Source organism: Hetaerina americana, unplaced genomic scaffold, assembly GCF_022747635.1.
Source record: "Hetaerina americana unplaced genomic scaffold, ioHetAmer1.1.p SCAF_3, whole genome shotgun sequence".
Classification (NCBI taxonomy): domain Eukaryota; kingdom Metazoa; phylum Arthropoda; class Insecta; order Odonata; family Calopterygidae; genus Hetaerina; species Hetaerina americana.
In genome coordinates this window covers 41448269-41470829 of record NW_027286874.1, presented here as the reverse complement: position 1 = coordinate 41470829, position 22561 = coordinate 41448269, and the positions used below count along the sequence as shown (strand labels likewise).

The 22561-nt window shown below is 38.1% G+C and overlaps 1 protein-coding gene across 4 annotated transcripts in view; it reads left to right on the top strand.

Annotated features, from left to right (window-relative positions):
- IRSp53 (Insulin receptor substrate 53 kDa) overlaps positions 1 to 22561 on the top strand; it is a 769646-nt gene that overhangs the window by 740061 nt on the left and 7024 nt on the right. For 3 of the 4 annotated variants that reach the window (XM_071587464.1, XM_071587465.1, XM_071587462.1), the window contains exons 5-11: positions 15976 to 16047; positions 16740 to 16898; positions 17623 to 17688; positions 19171 to 19362; positions 19835 to 20156; positions 20873 to 21299; positions 21713 to 22025. In XM_071587464.1, the coding sequence (XP_071443565.1) occupies positions 15976 to 16047; positions 16740 to 16898; positions 17623 to 17688; positions 19171 to 19362; positions 19835 to 20156; positions 20873 to 21299; positions 21713 to 22025 (1551 nt within the window). The remainder of the gene's footprint in view (positions 1 to 15975; positions 16048 to 16739; positions 16899 to 17622; positions 17689 to 19170; positions 19363 to 19834; positions 20157 to 20872; positions 21300 to 21712; positions 22026 to 22561) is intronic. The other variant, XM_071587463.1, reaches the window with a different exon arrangement.

Here is a 22561-nt window from a genome sequence, read left to right as displayed (position 1 = left end):
CCCCCCCCCCGTTCGTCCGTCTGTTCTTCCGGCTCTCACACAACGAGCATCCGCCAAATGTGCTCGGAGCGGAATGTTGCCTCGTCGTCCCGGCTGCATTGACTGGCGCCAGATGACCGTTGTTCATTCTCTCACCACTCCTCCCCGAATCCCGACTCTCTCTCCATCCCCCATTTTCGTCCTTTCTCTCTCTCTCCCTCTCTGCCTCCTCCCCCTTCATCCCCCGCCAAGCCCCGTAATCTCGCCCTCCCTCCCAACACCCCTACTCATCCTCCTGCACTTGGTTGCTCACCCTCGCACACACGCACGCATATACTCGCACTCCCACGCCCGAGCGTACGCGTGCGTTCGCGGAACGCCTACTCTACTTTCGCCATATCATTACCTACCGCCACCTCCCTTTCGCCCACGCACCACCCCCACACTTCCTCTCGACTCCCCCCATCTCCCTTTCGCCCCAATTACGCCTTTATTTGCTCTCCCTCCACCTCTCTCTTTCTCCTGCTTTGAATCTACCCCACCCCCCATCTCCGACGGCTTTCGATCCGCGTTTGGAGGGAGGGGGGGGAAAGGGAGAAGTGCGAATCCCCCCCCCACTCTTTTCCCTCCGCCCCCCCCCCCCGCCCTCGACCCACGAAACATCCTCCGCATCCGCCGGGATGGCTCGTCGCCACCCCTTCTCCCACCTCTCTTCCTCGATTCCCTCTTTCTTCCTTCTCTTCCCGTCTCTTTCACTCCGACTTTCTCTTCCGTGCGCGCAATTCCGCGACCGTGCCCCGACCCAATCCCTTCCTTCATCCTTTCCGGGGGTAAATTAGAAGAAACAGGGAACGAAAGGTGTTCGCTCCCCATTTCTGCCCTTGCCAAAGCCGATTGCAATGGTAGTTATGTCAGCCAATAATGAATAGATAATTACCTATTCACTTCACCGTCATTATCATGTAAAAAGTTCCAGGTTTTATTTGACTCCTCATTTGATATCATCGCACATGTTCAACTTATTTCTTCTTGCACTGCTCATCTTATCTTCCTCTTTGTTTTCCCTTCTTCATTGTCCCCAGCGTGATGCCCTTGGTTACAAAAGCTCCTTTCGATTCGGCTTACACGATACACATATTTCTCAACCTCCTCAGAATATCTTGCTTATTACTCGATCAGTCACACCGACGCTTAGTACTCTCCATTGTAGCCAGGTGTTCATTTCTATACATTTTATTTCCTTTATTGCTTCTCATTTCCGTCCTTCATTACTGCAGTGTGTACCATGCCATCTCTTTGGTCAATGATTAGGGTCACTCTCCCCCAAGATATGGTAGAATGCAGTGAATATTGATTACGGGGTGGTAAGGAAAGGTGAACAAAATTACCGAGAATTCAAAAAAATAGATCAATCAGAATAATTTATGTAGAATAAACTAAATCTTTTTTAGAATGCCTTAGAACGGATTTGTAATCTGTGTATAATTTATAAGATTTTGAAGATTTATAAAATTAGAAGATAGAGATAAGTTGAAGATTTAATGTTAGCCTTCCTAGATATAATAGTTTGTGTTTTTATTTTCTACTTTATGATAATCGAATTTTTTTATCTACAATGAGACATGCGTTCTCATGGTTTCGGTGAAGCTTTTTTTTCTAAATATTCGTCTCATAGCTTTTTGAAATTCCTGGAATATAAGTGGCGTTTAGCTACAAGATGATTCGTCGCCATACTTTCTATAAACTCATCGTGGTATTTTTTTCACCAACCGGATTCGTTATCCTTCGCCCGAAGCATGTTTTTAATTCTTATTTTTAGATCGTAAAAAAATTTGGCCAAGAGATGCATGCATTGCAAAATGAGGAACTCCATTTTACTTCTATCCCCCTTCCCGAAATTATGCCTATCTTTCCCTCATTCATGTCTTTCATAATTTCGGTATATACTTCCATTTATTTTCTTTCCCCAACCCTTACCTTTCGCTCCTCACCAAAAGGATCCAGGTCTTGAGGGACTAGTATTGAAATAAGAAGAAGGAATTCAGTCAACGCCATTAAGTCGTTCAATTTTCCGCACTATTCGGCGGTCCATTCAAATGTTCACGTCCGCGAAAACGATTTTAATTTACTCGTACCTCGTGTCCTCCACCGAAAATAGACGAAGAGGAAATTACTTGGTAGTTATATTGAATAAATAAGTTTGAAGTAACTTTACTGAGTTTTTCATGCCCCGACTGAAACATTCATGTGAAATACTTCCATCTGTATTCTGGGAACGTAAAAATTTTTTTGTAGAAAGAAAATTAATTCAATTTAACGAAGGGAAGGATAAAAGCTTGGAGAGGAATGTTTAAAATTACGAGTCATTTTTCCTTGGGTCATTAGGGCAACAGTCAAATAAATGAACGCAGCCTCCTCGACCGTAAGGGTTCATGTCTCCAGCAGACTTGCCATTGAAATAACTCTGTGCTACTTCGACTGTTACACTCATAGAAAACGCGTATGCGCCACGGAATGGCTCTCTTTCGATGGACGCAGTTGATATATTTCCCGATAAGGTTCCGAATTCTCAATTCACAAGTCGCATGGGCCTCCAGCTAGTTTCTATGCATAGGGTCTCTGGGTTGCCCGACTGAAACAAGAATTCATAGGAGACACGCGCTCCAAGAGCGCCCCCCCGCAGCGTATGCCAGACGGCGTACACCTAAGTCTCTTCAGCTATCGACTTCCAAGGGTCTCTCCCCATCCCTCCCCCCATCATCTCTTCACTTCGTTGGCTCTCTCTTTCTCATGTTCGTCAGCGAGTCCCGCGGTGGTGTTGTGTTCTTTTTCCCTCCTCCCCTCCTTCCCCCACAGCCACCCGCTGCTGTTTCTTCCTCCTCTGCGAGTGCTCTAGATGCTGTCCCGCCTCCTCTCGTTGTTTTCGAACCTGAGTGAGACGTCGCGAGACGTAATGACGCCCGGGGCGTCACGTGTACACGTGCTGGGTGAGTGAGCTTCGAGCGGCGCTTTTTTTTGAGGAAATAATTTTGGGGAGGCGAAGGAGTAGTACATGAAATAATGAGAGCAGAGAGCAATGCACTGACGGGAGTTTTAAAGCGTCCATGATCAATTATTGCTTTTGTGCGAGTCTTGAGAAGGGAGCGTCGTGATATTGAGGCACTGAGGTGACGAATGTTGTGACGGCGCTTGTCATGTAAAATGGGCGAAGTGAGAAATCTATTTTTAAACGTATAGCATTTTTTATGCTCGTGGGGGTAGGTAAAAATAATTTAAATCGGTGCGCGTGGAGAAATGGCTAAAAAAAATCCTCATAGTTACATTTGCCTTGATTGAAACATCAGTGAAATTTCGTCTTAATTCCATTTCCATACGAAGTTGTATGAAATCGAGATCGCCTCAAGTACTAAATATCTGAGTTTGTTGGGAACTGCAAGGTAAACGAGAGTACAATAATTTCGCCAGTTTCACATTTCGTGTGTGTAAATATTATTCCTAAATTAGTTCTTCCATATTATCTAATTTTTTTAGGGCTAATTATTGTAACGAAGACAGCGTTTGCCCAACTTCATAGTATTGGTAACCCCATGACATCCAATTATCCCATGGGATGAAAATTCACATGGTTCAAGGGCAAAAGAGCGCCATTTCCTCGCTTTCTGAACAATGGAAATAATTCATTATTAATATGATAAACAGGAACTACTTTGCGATTTGTTGAAGTATATTGCAAATTTGAATATTTACTGCCAATACTCAAGTCCCTAAGGTGATATCAAATCTGTCTTATCAATAAACATTTTACATTCTTTTTACTCTTTAAATGATATTGAATTATAAAGCATATTTTACCGCGTAACATAATGAACTGCTATCACAATGTACATATTTGTTCGAATTTATTAAGCAAAGTCTAAAAATAAGTCTCAAACCTTTTATGGCCGTTTTCAATTTATTTGTAATTCAAATGCCAAATGTATTTTGACCAGGTCATGAAGTAAACACACATTGGCTGAGGTTTCGCTGAACAATGAGGCAGTATCGACTAAATAATACTTAGTTGTCGGAATACTTCTGAAAAATTCACTTAAATTATAGTTTTCAGTTATATTTCAATGGTGACATTTTTTTCCACTTCCACCTCCCAATTTTAATTGGATTATCAATTATGAGGACTGTAAGAGAGTGCAAACGGTAGGTTCCTTCGTGCCAGCCTTAACTACTAGCCTGACTCGCGTACGTATATTCCAAAATACAAGATACTGCCCGCCTGAGCTCAATTAAGCGCGAAAGATTAAAATAAAGAAAAGTGATTTAAAGGTTTGAGAGCGTTATACACGATAATTCTTGTCAGGCCTTGGAGCACGAGTCCCGTTTGCGGATTGGATCTGGCTACGGAAATTATTATGCCCGGTATCAGAATATTTCAGCGTTGCGTTATCTAGTTCGTTAAAAATTGCCGTGCGAAAAATGAAAAGTATCACTTCACTTCTCTCAAAACTTGTTTGAAACTCATTATAAGCAAGAATCTCGACTCTCGATTGTAATTATTTAATAAAATTTTGAGCGGTTGGGTTCACTTTTGAAACCCAGTCAATTATCTGCACAAATCCCACTCATTATTTTTTCGGCGATGTGTTCACGAATGTAAATTGAAGAAATGGATGGCGTAACCATTAGGATAAAGGGATCATACACCTCAACTGTCTCCACTGTTATTTCCCTCGCCTAACTTTTCCAAATCATCATCCCCTTTTCATCCTTTATTACATACATACTTTACACACACCACTGGAAGGGGTTTCTTGGTTTACCTGCACGGAAATGTGCGACTGATAATGCACGAGTATAATGTCTTACATAAATCATGTGATGAGAGGGGCATAAGGTGAGAGATTTTTTCTTTAAAAAAAATTATAATTACTTCAATTATTATAATTTTCTATTTTAAACATTTGTACCTTTGATTTTTGTTAAACCATGTTTCGTGAGATGCCCACATCACTCTGGAAAGGCAAAGGTTTATATATCCCGTTGGTGTTCGCTTAACCTTACCTCCTAACTGTACAATTGACTAATTCTATTAATACTCACGCGTGAAATCGAATTTGAACCCCAGAGTCCATAATAACTACCTATCAAGCTGATTCCGAAGGCAAAGTCTTGAATGATATTTTTGAATGAACCCAATTTTATGATTTAATAATTTTAGAGTTTGTATCTCGTAATGTTATTTGTGTACCTCATAATTTTATAATATCCTCTGTTAAATTGGCAGACTCTGAAATCGTTGCCCCTCCTAAAGCGCTGTTCATGATGTTCGCTGATATGGGGAGCTTCCGTGTAGTCGCGGCAGAGGGAAAGAGTTAAAGCCGACACAAATGAAAGGACGTGCTCAGCACATAAGCCGAGACTTCCGTTTATTTAAGCTTCCAGTGATGTACGGTCACGGATCGGCACCGTTGAATCTTGGCTCGCCGTAAGGAGGTGCAAAAACGCGCGGGTCTTTCGGCGCATTTGTTTTGGATCGATCATTTCCCGATCCCCTCTAGCGTTTCGCTTGCTCGCTATCCTAACCGGTGGAAAAAAATTTGATTCTCGAGGATAACTTCCCCTTCGTCGGTGTATCTCACCTCGCAGATTTTCTCCCTTCACTCTCTCGTCGTTATTTCGGATTCCCTTATCCCTGATATCCCTTTTCTACTCCCGTGAAACTATTCCAAATAAAATTTTCGAAATGATTCAATTCTAAATTATTCAAAAATTCAATAGTGGAAATATTTATGCAATGTTAGCGATGCTCTTTACTGTGCTCCGTTATAGCTAAATATCAGGAATGAATAGCTCTCTACCGTCAAGAGTGAATTCGCAGTTTAATTAGACTTAAAGCCCCTATCATCAACTTCGATAATTGTATACACAGGATGCGTTTCAAAAGTTATGCAATTGAATTTTCCGCGCTGTTCCATTTGTCCGAGTGGGATTGAACTACTTGGAGTTGGTGAAGGGGACGCTAAGCTTTGCCGCGAAACCGGTCTCAGTGCTCTCCAAGCTGTGGAAGCGACCGAGTGGAAATTTCAAGGAAGTTTCATTTCAAACGATAAAAAAAGTTTTTAGATCGTTTGCAAGTCATTGGAGTTGAATAAATTGAGCACATAATTATATTTACCTTCTTATTTACCTGGCATCAACTTAATTTTAACTTATCTTTTGAAAACAGATTGCAAGTTGGAACCCCTTTCTTTGCCAATTTCAATCGCTGTTGATTAAGAGATAATATTGTTGTTGAAGAGATAATTTCAAACAGAAGTTTGACTAATATCTTCGGAAGGGACTCATTAGTATTTATTATGCCATACTAAATACAAATCCATGCAGAAAAGGTTTGGAAGAGCAGTTTCCAATAAAAAATAGAAATTTAATTAAATCTTCGTCATCGTTGAAAATATCCTCCACAATTATTTCTTTTGACAAGTTTGATGATGGTGGGAAACATTAATTCCCAACTTATTCTTCTCGATTTGAAAGAAGGGTGCCCCTCTGTTCTCATTATTTGTTTCCCGAACTTCTTTCTCTCCTAGCAATTTTTTATACCCTTCTCAGCCCATCATTCTGTTTGCCTATCTTTCCTTTTTTTCTATCACCACGTCCCTCTTTTCATCGTTGCCATCCTAATCTCTTAAATCATCTCCCCAACCTGATTATCTTCCAAACTCCCTCGTGTATATTAAAAATGATTCCATATCTGGTTTTCTGCACACTTTTGAAGTTGGCTGAATATTTTATATTTATGCATTTTCATCTAAATTGTATGTACAAATCATAATTCATATTATAAATGATTTCCGTTACGATCTATTAGTAATCGGCAACTCATCAAATAATTTTAAAAGCTTCTTTGTTTATGTTTAGTTGAATTCCTGTGAAATTTTGATGAATGCGTTTAATATCATCTTTAAAATCCCTTAAAGAACACTAAATCACTAGTATCTTCTAAAATATTTGGTTGGTAGTACCATTTAGGTTGAAGTCGGCAATATTCCCAGGAGACTTTACAGAATGTACCTAACAGTGGGTAAAATCAAGTGCCATTTCACGGCAAACCTCTTGGGCAATTTTAAGGAGTCATACGTAAAAATATTCGTTTCCATAACCCTTTCATCTCTCTTCCTTCCAAAACTGTGGTCATTCACCCATTGTTGTCTGTATTCCTTCCCTTCCCTTCCCTCTTTTGTCTTCGGAGCGTATCTTCCCTGCTCTTCTCCTGGTCCTCGTTAGAATCCCCAAACCCACCATCTCATTTTTTTTAGTTTCCGCAGCACTTCCCCCAAACTTTTGCGCTCCATTTTTTACTTGCCGTCTTCTTGTTTCCAGTTTTCCTTTTCACTTGCTCCCCACTTCTGGGTTACGGGTTTGTTTCATCTTTCTAGAGATTGTGTCCTTCCCACTTCTTTTTTTTGTGAAATGTGTAGAAAAATCTTCCATGCGTCTTTCGAATATCCCCTGTTTATAGGTTGGATTTTTTTGATCATTTTTTCATCTTCCAACGTACGAAATCACTTGACGATGGTTCGATTCTCTTCTTCCTCGCTTGCATGTGTTTTTTGTGCATTTTTTCATATTTGCGTCTGATTGAAGGTCAGACCATTCAAATGAAAAAAACGTATTCTTTTCTGTGAAATTTCCTATTTGAAAAAAACTGAGCATTTTCCCAAAATAAATTTACTTTTTTGAGTGTTTTCGTGTCCATTTTACCTGGGCTTTAGTATGGGTTCAATTTTGCATTTCTTCCGCAATCCTTTTCAATTCACAGCTCTTTATGGACGTTTGTTTTATGGAACGATTATAAAATAGAAAACATATCCCAGGATTACTTTTTTATCGTGAATTGGCAATTTTACACACAATCAAGGGCAAAAAATCTATTTGAAAAGAGTTTATATGACCGAAATATTAATTATAAAAATATCGCTGAATCCTCATCAAACACTGTGACAATATAATGGCCATAAATTATGGCATTATTGAAATCATCTTTTGTATTTTCACCAGTGAAGTCACTTGGTTAAAACGCAAGTTTTAATTCAATTCAACAGGTACACCTGTCATTTGCAAACAAGTCCACTGTACGAGTATATTTTTCAAATTATTTACTTGTTTTTTTTCTTATTTTTAGTGATTGATTTTTTTGTCTCTAGCTTCAAGTGCGTTCGATCAAAAATCTTTAAGCTTAATATTTGCCTTATCTGTTTTTTCATCAACTACGGTTCCATCAACCCTGTTTAAATGCCCTATTTCAAATACACACACCGCTACATTTCTCCGTCTTCTTCCGTCGAAATCCTCACCCGATTTCTTCCCACGTCTTGCAGAGTTCCCTCTGTGGAGCCTTTTCCATTCTTAATTAACTCACTATAATAGTGCCAACCCATCTCTCCACACGACTCCCTTTATCTCACCCCCAATGGCACTCCGGTTCAGCGAGGTAACCGAAGGCTTGAGATCGTCATCCTCCACCTTCCCCCAGCGTCTAATAATCTTCCTCATCGGGCCATTACGCGGTATAGCTCCCATCCTCCGCCCCCGCCCACCCCTCCTCAGGCGCCGGAGGCATCTCTTGCTCGGCGAGCCCCTACCTCGAGGCATCCCTTAGCCCGTAGCATTTCCACGGCAACTAATCTCGAATCGCCCTCGCTTATCCGACATCCAATCTTAACCCGCCGCAAACGACACTCCCCCGCCCGGAAGCGGGTTTGGGACGATGAATCTCGGTCGAGGCGTGACCCCCGCCACCACGACTCTCCGATACCGCCGTGCTCCTATGCTAAACATGCCCACTTGAACCCGAAACACGGGACACTTCTAGTCTCTCCCCTGGCCTGCCCACCGCGGTCATCCTGAGTGTCCTTGGACTCTCCCGCGGTTATTTTGCGGGTCGTTTTCCATATAATCGCATTTCTTTATCGGCACCGAATATTGGTTCCTAAGGGGAGAATGGGTGCTATACTGACATTTTTCCTCGGCTTTTAATTCTTCTTCCTGAAGGCGTTTATGGCTGCGATCACAACCCAGCTTGTGTAATTCGTCTACGAAGAAGTAGTAGACGATTTGAGAGTTATTGTGTGGTTATAAAAATAGTCACGGTGTGATAAGTACACTCACTGGATGTTGAAGTGCTCTCAGTGAGATGAAGTACGGTAAAACACGTAATTATGATCGGATATGTTCCTCTTTTCTCCTTAAACGCTGTAATTTTCCCCTGGCTTTTGTAATTATGATCGGATATGTTCCTATTTTCTCCTTAAACGCTGTAATTTTCCCCTGGCTTTTGTGCTTAAAAACTTGTTTTGTTCAGATCCTTTTTATAATACTACGAGGAAATTGATATTTTCATTTTGCCTAGATTTTTCTAGCGTGTTTTAATCTTTTGTGAAAAATTTATTTAGTATGGAATAGAGGGGACAATTCTGGTAGAGCGTCGCGCTGGTAAAAGGAGTTCAAAAACCGACGTTTTGGATGGAATTGAGGGAGGAAGAAAGTATGCAGACCTAAAGGATGAGTTGTTGTTTTAATTTTTCTGTGGGTTTTTAGGATAGTTAATGTTATGTTAGTGAGTACTGTACTTTTGAACTAAAATGTCATAGTCCACATAAACCTACCCTAAGGTAGCAGTTTAATGATATACGAATTTAATGTGGGGCATAAAAGTCATGTGGGTAGATTAGACGCTGGGCTACTAAGCGGAGAGCCCGAGTTAGATTCCGGGTGACGCCTCTGGATACCCTTAGTTCCAATCAAGCTGTATGATTTTTCGAGTACCAGGTCTTTCTGGGAAGCCACAAGTGACATAGAGAAAGGAACTGGCCTGATGTGTGAATTTCACACGCCGCATAGTACGAGGTGAGCCCTATCCTAATCTCTCAAGCCAACATTCGTGTTGATTAGAGTGCTTTTATTTGATATAGCATGCCACTAAAGACAGGTAAATAATAAATTAAGCTTGTAAGTGATCTCAGGCTTCCCGTAGCATTCCTTCCAAAAGGAGACACTTGCCTCCCCACTCCCACCTGAATCGCCGAGTGACACGCATTTCGGGATTCCTTCCTTGTTACCCGCAGCCGCAACCCCGCCCTCTATCCGAGTTTCATATTTCCTCGCTGCTTGCTCTCCAAACCGCAAAACTTTCTTCTCTCCTCTCACATCCCCCTCAGTCTCCCCTCCTCGATTATATGAGAAATCTTATCAACTAACTCCTCCCCTAACAATTCTAGTCTCGCTCTCCCTCTTTACTTCCTCCCTGTTCTAATCCAATCCGCGCCTTATTCTCCACCGCCTTCCTCTTTCTTTTTTCCCTTATTCATATCCTTCCGCTTTGCCATCACCAAATTCCATTACGCCCGCTTTGTTTCTCTACTCCCTCGTCTTCACACTTTTGCCAGCCCCCTCCCGTTTTCCGTTATATTAAGTTACTGACTAGATACTTCCCATTCTTATCGTAAAAAAAATATATCCTCACAAATGCGTTAATATGATAACATCGTCTAATAAATGCTCCAAAATTGTAAAGTTAATGTTTTCGATAGCTCTTAACCGTAGTTCTCTTATCACTTTTGCAGATCATCATATTTTCTTTCGTGACACTTCACTATCTTCTCATTATCAAATCTGAAATCAACACTTGGATTTATACCGAAAATGGTCAAATTCACGAGTAACTGAAGTGAATCTACGCGAAGGAAGTTTTATTTATGATTCTATAAAAGGAAACTAGAAATTTCATCAAGTGAATGTGCGAAATACATTTATTTAAATGAAAAATTGCTATTTATAGTTTCTGCCAGCCTACCATTAAAATGGGTATCGAAACTAAATCAATAAATGTCAGTACGAGTACTCGTATTACATGTATATTTTTGTCTCGTGGGCTGCAAATATTTTCCATCGTGTTTTGCCTATTTATGATCATATTTTCTCGCCATGAATTTTTATTCTGAACCGAGCTCAAAGCGACCATCCCGTTGGCAATACTTCCAATGCCTCTTGTTTTTCTTCGTTTTTTTTCCGACATTTGTGCAACTCTTCGCAGAACTCAACCCTCCCCTTTCTCGAAACGTGAGCTCATCTTTTTTTCATCCGACGCTCTTCCGTCTTTTCCGGACCCAGTGTCTGCATTCTCTCTCCTCGTTGTCCCCCGCAATTTTGTCCTCCTTCCCTCATGTTGTTTCCCTCTTTATCGTCGATTCCACATCTTAATCGAAAACAAAGCACATTTCTCCTTCCCACCAGCCCTTTCTTCGGTCAACTCTTAGAATTCCACGGCTTCTGCTTCCCGCATTTTTTCTTTCCTGTCACCACCTTACGTCTCTTAGAACCTCCTTCCACCGATTTTTTGTCGCCTCCACCACTACCCTGAATAAACCTACTTCTATTGTATTCTTGCAGCTTCGCTAAACGCCCTGCCATTGTCTCATTCAACATGAATATATTTGTTCGTGTTGGCCAAAATATCCCAAAAGCTGAGTCCTAGAAACTGTATGATTCGCGTAGAGGTTTTTTACTCAAGATTTTTACTTTAAGTCAACCCTCTGCCTAAAAAATACGAGCATATATCAAATTTTATTTTTATTTTACGGATTTATAACATAAACCTTAAGCATAACATATTATGATAGCGGAAGACCTCCTAATTAAAAATGCTGGCATCCTCTAAAACTGGATCATTTGTCCATTTTATAGTAGGAGACATAAATAGCGTAAATAATACGATTGTTTTTTCTTATTTTGCCATTATCATCAAGATTCGGAAATCGTAAATGCATTATGCTCGTTGGCGTATGATGTAATTCCTGACCCTGTACTGAAATTCACTTATTTCATACAGGTACCTGTATATTAGCTTCTTATAACGCCATCATTAATCAAATATGTTGCACTATGAAGAAATAAATGTAAATGCTTAGAAAATGGCCTCATGCTAACCTCTTTTCGTAGTTGGCACGATTGGAGTACATGAACGGTTCAGTGTTCTCAATAATTACATATTATTGTTTGGGATAACAACCGTCTTAAGGTGGGTATTGGATTGATAAAAATTCAAAACCCCCTCATTTGTTAGCCTCACCAAAACAGCCTGAATCCACAATACAATAAACTCATCAAATCAGCATGCATTCTGCCTCTGTTCCGTCCAACAAGCCTATCCTTTCCCTCCCTCTTCCTCGATCTTCATTGATCGAGCAGACCTTAGAGTGAAATATAAAAACAAGTTCAAAACAAAGGTTTAAAACCATGGATCAATCACACCTCATACTCATGCAAAATTATTGGTGTGAATTTGATCCGCCTCTAAAACATTTCCAGTTCCCTTCTCGGCTTCCAGAGTCACTCTCTCCCCCACCCCACAAGTGCCTCCTCTCAATTCCCTTGCAAGGAATTTCTTCAGTTGCAGGACGGACTACGGTGCCACCAAAGCCCGTCCATCTTTCTATATGTGCGTAATTGTCCGACCGCTTCTAATTCCCATTCCATGCGCTCTTTGCTTTTTCCCGCCCCCGAGTCGCCCTCGGAAGATATGCTTCGCGCTATTTTCGCTGTCGAAGGCTACGTGGTTCTCGAAGCGGATGATCCGAAAAAGCGGGGAGAGATGAGAGGACCGGCAAGCGCCAAGCCAATTGTGGGAAGGAAAGGCTAGCTTCCCCACTAACCTCGCGCCTCTTCAATTAAAATTCACCCCTGCATATTCCCCGTCGAAATTATTTTCACATCGGAGATCATTTGCCTCGGACCGACATGTCCTCAACGGAAAATCTCTCTCCTTTAATTTATCGCAGTCACATTTTTCTGTGTATAGGGATGAATCTTTTTAAAAAATGGTATAAATTACCGAAGTTTCCATTTCGTCGTTTTCACAGACGGGATATAATTCCTGCAAATGTATGGATGGTAAAGTCCATCTCTTAAAAATGGCATATTCAAGAAGTTGGAGAACCATTTTATCATCGAAATTTCTATATCAGCTCACCATAGTTGACCAATAACTATTGCCAAAACTTTGAATAGAAATTTGGAGAGACTCCCCCTTCTTTGGGACGTGATCTGAAATGTGATATTCAAGATCTTGGTGTCTTGTTTTTCCCTTACCCGCCGCTCTTCTAGCAAGACATTTTCCGCCCCATGAGTACCCGACTGCTCCGTCGTCCAATTTCCGACGTATTTTTGACGCAAGAGACTTTTGGGACCGACCAAGACGGTAGAAACGGTCCGAAGTTCCACACAAATGATTGCATCGGGATTTTGGAGCGAAGGAAATAAGCCATTGAACCCATCTTCATCATCACGCTCTTGGACCTTCTTTTCTTCGGGAGACCGGACTGAAATCGAGAGGGTCAGATCCTCCGATTGGCCATTATCAGGATTCCGTTCACCTCCCTTTATTTCTCTCCTTCATCATAAGATACCACCCTCTTCCCTCACTCCGCTCATTCACCTTCCCCTTCTTTCTCCAACCACTTACCTTCCATAGGGTCCATAAAGAAACCCAGCGTCCCTTAGCAAACCTTCCAGATGAAATCCTATTCTCTACATTTTTCGATGAGCTCCATGGCCTTGAGAGGATTTACCAAGATCTCTTCGAATTCTATTTCCATGACCGAAAGGAATAGGAAAAAAACGTCTAAATTTTATCTGTTACTCATGTTTTCGACGTCATAGTATACCGCTGGTCTTCTGTTTGACTCTCTGCTTCCTTTCCAATCGGTTTAGTGTATTGTTTATCTCGGAATTTTGTTTAACTCTCAAACACCCTGCCTTCAAAGAGCTTATTAAAAGGTTTATCAAACCGGGCGGAAATGAATGTCAACTTTAATGAAGTATTTTTTTCAACTGTGCAGCTGTCGTACTCCATGCGATAATTAGCTTACGTAATATGTTTGACTCGTGAGCATGTAAGTTTCTGGATTGAAGGGCCATTCCTAACCCTTTCCGATTCAGTAAAATGTCGGTATTACAAGGGTTCTAATGCCAAGTGGTATAAATGATCCTCTCGGACAACTATTGAGCGTCATCCGTGATTCCTAATTTCCAAGTCCTGATTGCTACCAAAGTAACAAGATATCACGGGGTATACAAACTCTGTACTGATGTTATTCGATTGCGCAACTTCTTCAATGTACGTATAATAGCTGAACATGAATCGCTTTTTGATCCCCTGCATTTGGTCCATTGTTAGAACTGTACATTCTTCTTTATTCATTACCATTAGCTTTATTATGTCATTTGACCACATTTTTCGTTAACTGCGAAGTACAGACAGTGGTGGATCTGGGGTCGATTTTCAAAGGGTGAGATCGGCTTTCATTATTGGCCTCAGTGTTATTTTATTTTAGGATTTTGTACCGCCAAACGCACGGGAAGTAGGACCAAAAGAAGTCCACTTTAATTCCATCCTAGTTTGTGATTACGTGTGTTTATGTTGAATGTTAGCTTGCTGCTCGGGTGATTTAGAATCCTTAATGCATTTCATTCATTTTTATTCTTAGAAGTGGGAATGAGTTTGTCTTCTTTGCCGCTACATTATGAGAATATAGAAAACCTTCAGTGTGATGTCTTAATTAGCTCCGTAATCAGACTTGCTATCCCTGGGCTACCATTTCCACTTAATTAGTTTACAAAAAATTGATAAACCTAGAAATGAATCAGCAAAATGAAAGGTAGGAAACGAACATAACACATATTAGCCGACACATTGCAATGTCAAATTCACAAAAGACTGTTAAACTTTTTCCTTAAACTTTTAAAAATATTGTCATGATAATAGTGATTCCTAAATATTTTTTTTTCATTTTATAGCGGCACAAAACATAGAAGTGAAAGCAGGGGCGAATTAATTATTCTAGAAAATTGACTACTGTCTAGCTTTATGAGAAGAATGGCTCTAATCAACCAGGAAAAATTGCATGGAAGCTATAGTTTTTAAAATTTATTCCAATATTATAGCATTAATCTAGTTCAGGCAATCCCTGTAAATCACGGCCGTTATTTAACTTGAGTAATGCAGATATCTTCCGTGATGGGAGGCTAAATATAAATGCACTTTCCTAAAAAAACGTTCATACATAATATAATAACGTCCGCAGAAATAAGGGTTGACCACGCCTGACCGAGGGGTTAATCTGCTTGCACATAATCACTACCTTATAATTTATTGATATATTTATCCAATACATTTAAATGTGTATTTACATTTAATTGCATAATTATCATTCCTTGGAAAAATATTTAGTGGCCTAAGTAATAAGAGTACCAATTTGGCGAAGGAATTTATTTGGTTAACCGAACTGTGGTAAAATCCATATGTTGCACATTTAGCAATAATGTGCAAATCTGTGGTTATCCTAGTAAGCCATAACCATTACTGCTGTACATTAACCATTTCCCTTTCAGAATGGGGCCTTATTTTCCGTATTGATGGTGTAGAAGAGAAAATAATGAATATTTGATTGCTGCAGAGTATGAAAATAATTTTTAACAGTATATAAATAAATATTTGGCACAGAGAACAAATAAAAAAAAATTTTCTTTTCTAAATAGAACAATTGTTGAGTGGAACACTTTACCTGCAAAAATATTCGAGCCCTTTCCTAACAGAGTGTATACTTTTAAGAATAGATGTAAGGCATATATGTAATAATTTGATTGATGTGTGGTGTATGGTATTATATGTAATAGCTTAATTTTTTTTTAATTTATCTTTTTTTTTGTTGCTGATTAATGGTTGTAAATGGGATGGGGATTCACTTGTTTTGTTAAAGAGATTTGTGTTTTGAAGTCTAGTTTTATGTATTATCTTTTGCAATTATTTGGGACTTGTGTGCCACCTGACAATGTCTATCAGCACATGTGTATTTTTAATAATAATAATAATAATAATAATTTGGCATTTAGAATAAATAGCAATAATAGCCTCATATAATTTTATCATTCGTTTCTCTTTTTCAGCTGAAGGCATTTTACGTTGATCTTCTGGTTCCTTTGGAAACAAATTTAGAGAAGGATACAAAAGTTGTTCAGGTATGTATTAGCATGAATAATCAGAATGAGTCACTGAAGTAAAAATACCAATGTATCTTTCCTCTAAATATGTATTCGGTACAACTAGTTTTGGTATTTTTACTTTACTTATAATGGATTTCCATAAAGCTACGCCTGAAAACATCAAATACATTTATAATCACATTGAGAACTATTTGGTAGAGTCGTGCAGATGAATGCCTTACCTATTTTAAAATAATACCCATTGCATATAAGTTGCCTCTCAAAATCTCAAAGAAAATTAAACACCTTAGCTATAAATATTTTTATGTGCTTAACCATTTATATTAAATACAATTCTGTCAACCATAAAAAAGGGAAGCCATATGGCACGGTAGCCCAATTAATTTCTTAATCTAAAAGATACTAAATTGCATGTATGTCCTCTTTTGATTACAAGATAATTTACTTTCAGATGAGTCTTGTCAGACAAATAATATCTTATTACTAATTTCCAAAAATGACAATTACAGATGTTGAGAATAAAATTGAAAATTTAAATTTTACATTTAAAAAAGAATCATACTGACTTTAGCTAAAGTTCCTTTGGAAATAATTGAAACAAATCATGTTGTTCAGTCCAAGACAAAATATAAATGGCTATCTTAAGGTTTAGGTTGCATGATTTAGGCTTTTAAGGTATCATCATCATTCCTTTCTTTATATTTTAGTCAGAGCAGAAAAAGTTTCTTCAACAGCACAAGCAGCGACATGAGACTTACAGCAAGGCTGCTGCCACAATGAAAAAGCAGAGGAAAAAAACTAAAGGCAGCAGCAGTAGCAGCAGTGCTGCAGCCAAGACAGGACTTGCTTTGGATAAGGAACTCAAGGTAATCATTCATTTTCTTTGGTGAAATATTCAAATATTTGTTGGAGCTGAAAAAATAGTTTTCAAAACTGGATCTTACTGTGTTGTTTCAAGACCTCTGGATTGAAATGTGGCATATTTGAATTACAAAAGTATTTTTATTTTGCTATTCATCAATCATAACCCTGCTACATAAATTATTTAATACATTGAGATAATTTTAAAAATGGAAATTTCCTTAAAGCTAATGGGTAAAATCAAGAAACTACACAAGAAACAGAAGTTAGAACAATAATTTAACAGTAGTTTTTGTTTGGAATATTTTAGCATTTTTCATTATGTTTTTGTCATTGGTACCATCTAATACTCTTTTTAATACTTGGTTAACTAAAAACTTTGAGTCACAACATAAGTCATGTATAAGCAGTATTTGAACCCAAATGACATATATTTATAATTTTCAGGTCACTCAGAAATAATTTAATAATAATTATTATTTGTAATAATAATTAACAAAGAATTAAGGAGTGATGCAGCATATATATATGCACCACATCAAGTCTTTGAATTAGCATGCAATAAAAAATTCAGCATTAGGCACGTTTGTAACCATTCTCAGTCCTATTGTATTCCTTTTTTATTTTAAAGAGATCTGATATTGGTAAATTGGCCAAAGATAGTTATTGGACAATCACTATATACGTACATTAATTACAGAGTTTTAAAGTGCATTTAACCATTTCTAGAACATGCAGATCATGGAAGAAGAGAAGTCCAAACTGGATGGATTTTGTGAGCAAAGCCTTAAGACTGTGAGTATGATAAGTAACATCTAATCTTTTTGCTATCAATTCAATATCTCTCTAGTACTAATAGTTAAAGTAATAATGAAACTTTTATTTGACGAGTTTTCAAATTCTGAATATCTATACATCATCATGTCTATTCCATGCTTTTCATTTGTTATCTTTTCAGTCACGAATATAGTTTCTGTACATGCATGCAAGTGACTTTCATTAAAACTTATACATCACTTGAATTCCTCTGGTGGTTTACGTTGTCATTTATAAATTCACTGCCATTTCAATTCATAGGGAATAAATGGATAAACTGTTCCCAGTCCTAGCAGAGGACATTATGGTGAGCCTCAGGCTCTTATAATGTATTTTTAAAAATGGCATTATTAAATAGTAGCACCCATGAGGTTTGCCAAAGATTGCCAAATCCATTTGGGCACCAGTTTTTCAGAATTGACTAGAACCAACAAAAATATTCTTCAAACGACATATGTAAACACTTTTGCATCAATTAGAGCAAATGACTTATTCAGAATCTTCACAAATGCCAGGGTTTTGTTCCTAGCATGATAGCTTGTTGATATAGGTTTGACTTTAAAAGGAAATGTTTAGTGTGATGACTTTTTCTGCATTGTTTATGAATTGAAGCATATCAAGTGGCATAATTCAAACACCCAAAAATTTCTTACTTTTAGTTCTTGTCTATTTTTATTGGTGTTTTCTTTGATATTTTTAAAAATTGATTGACCTTTTTTGAAGAACTGACTTTGATGAAACATGTTTGTTACTCAAGCCTTAATGGTTTCCTATATTTTTTCTCTAGCATGTAAGCTATGATAATTCAAGTCCTATTTTGTATGTATCCTGCCTCTAAAATAGTGAAGAGTATTTCAGCCTTATTAACTGATTATTCCAGGTCAGTGTTGTCATGATATTCATATTCCAGTTTTTCATTGAGCAGCAGTTAAGTGAATTATGACTTAAATTATGACTTCATTGCACCAAAATAATTGTTGAGTGACTAGGAGAGTTATCTCATTAAAATTTATGGACTATTTGTGAGGTTCTTTTAAATTGTAATCAATCAATCCTCATGATCAGTTATATATAACTTTGATCTCCAAGCAGAATGACTTTGCTACAAAATCTTATTAAAATTCATTTAGCTGTAGCAAATAAGTGATATCTTAAACTAAAATATTGAGAACTGTAAACCTCCAATAAAGGATTTATTTGGAGGTTTTCTCCTTTGAAATGGAGTATTTTCATAGCAAGATGAAGTGAGTTTTCCTCATCCATATGAAGGTCAATTATAATCAGATGTGATTATAACATTAAATTTACTTGTTAATCTTTGCTATTTTCATAATAGTAGAATAAGTGGAAAGTAGAGTGTTATTTCTTCCAGAGATGAGCTACTATTTTGGAATTAACCTAGACAACTAGATGTTATTTTAAATTAAGATAATATTTAGTAATGAGCTCATTTTTTTATAGGCCATCACACAGGAGAGACGTCGATATGGTTTTGTTCTTGAACGCCAATGTTCTCTCGCCAAGCACTACTTAGCATATCATGGTCAAGGCCATGCTCTCTTTCAACGCCACCTAGATGACTGGCAGGAAGTTGCTCGTACACGTGAATTTTTACCAGAAGCAGTTGACACCATGTTCGCAAATCGCCTTTCTGTGAGTTTCTTATGTAGTAAAATATTTAATTATGTTCTCTTACTCTTCCTGGATAATGTGTAATAAATACTGCAATTAATTTAAATTGGAAGAAAGTTCTAGTCATGGTATTTAAATTCACACCAAGGAAGTTTAGAAAGACTAGAGCTCTTTCATGGAGAGACCCAATATGTCTCTCCTCAACAATGCATCTAAATTTAACAACTTGTAATCTCCATGCTTGATACATGGAGATTTTAACTTATGGTAAATATATAGTATATATTGATTAATTGATCTTTTCAAACTTTGTCATTGTTTTAAGATCATTACTCTTAATAGCCTACAAAGAAAAATGAAGAACTCAGGTCTAATTTTCTATGTCCTATATGTTTTACTAATAGGAAGTGCACATCTTTTGCCTGTTATAAATGTGTGATGAAGAAGGCACTTTCAGTAACTGTGAGCCCGAACCCTTTTTAACCTTCCACAGCAAGTCAACTTCTGGCAGGAAGATGATGAAGATGATATCTACTCTCAGCCCAGTAGAGGGAAAAGTGGGTCAAATGTGGATGCAGACAGACTATCGCTGACATCTCAGCTACGCAAGACAAAGTCCATGGATGCATCATGCTTAGAGCTTCGGTCCATGAATGAGGTGGCTGGTACAAATGAAAGTGGAGCTCGAAACAGAGGCAGCACTGTGGGGGTGACTGGAATGGAACTCAGTGGAAGCAGGCCGACACTGCTCGGATCGCTGTCTCGAGCAAAGTCTGAGTACAATCTAACAGCATCCACCCATTCATTGGTGCATGGTAAGATCTAAATTCTTCCTGGAAATATGAAAACACTAATGTATCTGATGCAAAAACAGCTTATGAGCTCCAATAAAAGTTTTTCTTATATTTTTAATTTAATTCGATTTATTGCTCATAAGTGTAACTTTCAAGCCTTCATAATTGACAATCTCCCATGAAAGAAATCACTACGTTTCTTTGTGTTGTCATTGATCATCTTGCAAATGTATACCAGTTGAGTCACATTCACTCTAACATAAATTTTTAGGCATGATAATGGAGAGTTTATTATAATTTCATTCACTGTTTTCCCCAAAATTTGGTATATTTGCAGGCTAGCTATACCCTTTTTCAATATATATTACATCTAAAAAAACAATAGCTCATCAGAAATTAATATTATGAACTTTTGACAAGTAGCAGTATCAGCAATTGATTAAAGACCATGAATTTAAATATAGGAGTCATTTTTAATCTTGGATATGGTGTTTGAAAAATACTATATATATTTAAATTGATCTCATTTTAAAAACTTGTTATTGGATCTGGATTAAAAAATTCATCGAATGTTCCCAAAGTAAATAATGCTTATTAGCATAAAATTATTTTTGTGAACAGATTGAATTTAACTATGGTGACAAAATATTTTATAAATCATCTCTCATCAATGACTCAATCAATAAATATAGTGCCTGTATATGTAATTCTAACTACGAGTTAACTAAACATTTTAGAACCTGATACTCCTCCAGCTCGTCCTAAATCAATGGCTGTCCCAGAAGTACATGGTGGAACAGGCAGGAGAGTCAGTGTAGGACTAAGGAGTAGAACAGAGGAAGATGTGACTGTTGACAGCAGTGGTGGAGGTCAAGTTGCCAGAGCTCTTTATGCATACCTATCTAGTGGAGAAAACCAGCTGAGCTTCTTAGAAGGAGACCTCATTTCCCTGATGGGTGAACGCAACAAGGGCTGGCAGTTTGGGGAGAACCTGAGGACAAGGAGAAGTGGATGGTTCCCTTTGGCATACACTGAAGTGGTTTTATCATCTGGTGATGGGGATGAGGACATTGATGATGACTGTCTACGAGGCCTTGAAGACGATGTGGATGATGATGAAAATGACAGAGAAGAAGGAGGGGGCGATGATGATAGAGGAGCTGGGTGAGTTGAACATAATCAATTGTTATCTATTGGAAGCGTGGCAAACTATCACCACGCTAAAACAATTTGAGGAGTTCACATGATTTTCTTGAAAATATCATCTCCATGTATCCTTGTTTATGTATTTGTTCATATTACCCTATCATGTAATATCATTAATTTTTCCCATCTAAATTTCTTCACCATTATCCTATCCAAAGTAGTGATGAAACTCATAACCTTTCCAATTGATTACCCACACACTTTGTTTTAGATTGATTATTCCCTACTAGCACAGATTAAATGTATGATGATATCCATAATGTGTGCTGTACACAATGTGTCTGTAACTTTTGTTTACCATTAATGCACCTGCCAAGTTTGAAATGTTGGCCGGCCACTTACTCCTAATATTAACTATATTTCCATTTCAGATCCCCTGGACAGCCTAACCGCCCATCTCGCCGGCGCAACCGAAGTCAAGGAACTCTTCCTCACCAGCGACATCATCATAGGATGAGTAGTGTGGACACAGCAGTGATTGGAGGTGTTTCAAATGGCAACACTGGTAAATCTGTTGGACTTCTAAGTCCAACCACAGGAAACAGTGGTACAAACCCCGCAATTGCTAGTTCAATTACCAACCGACCTGCTGCACCGAAACCACCTCCACCACCACCTGTAGTCTCTGCCATCCCCAACACATTTGGGGACACAGTTCTTCAGAGGGTCACTGGCCTTGATAAGGTAAACACTGTTAATTACAGCAAAATGGTATAAAAAGCCTTCGACTTAGAATGAAAAGCTATCTACCTCAAAGAGGCATCACAAAACAAAAAACTACACTAACAAGAGCAATAATAAAATCACTCAAATGTGTTCTTCTAATTTTATATACTAACAACAACTAGTTATTAGGTATATCTAACATAATATACCATGTATTTACTAACTACTAATTAAACTAACTGATAGCCTAACCACCATGCTCATTGCAAATCTGTTAAGTAAATTGTCGCTGCAATGAATAGATTTGCATGAAAAAGTGTCTTATTTGTTTCTTGTATAATTGATCAATTTTACTCTTAAATAATATTTTGATATTTGGCCAAAAGAACTATAATTAGGATACACATAAGAACTGGTCAAAAATTCATTTCTACCAAAATAAATAACTGCTGAAAATGTGCTAATTTTGGAATTGTTTTTATATATACACAAAATTAATGTTACCACATATAAGAGCATTTGTTTTCTTCTGATATAAAACTGTATTCACCAAA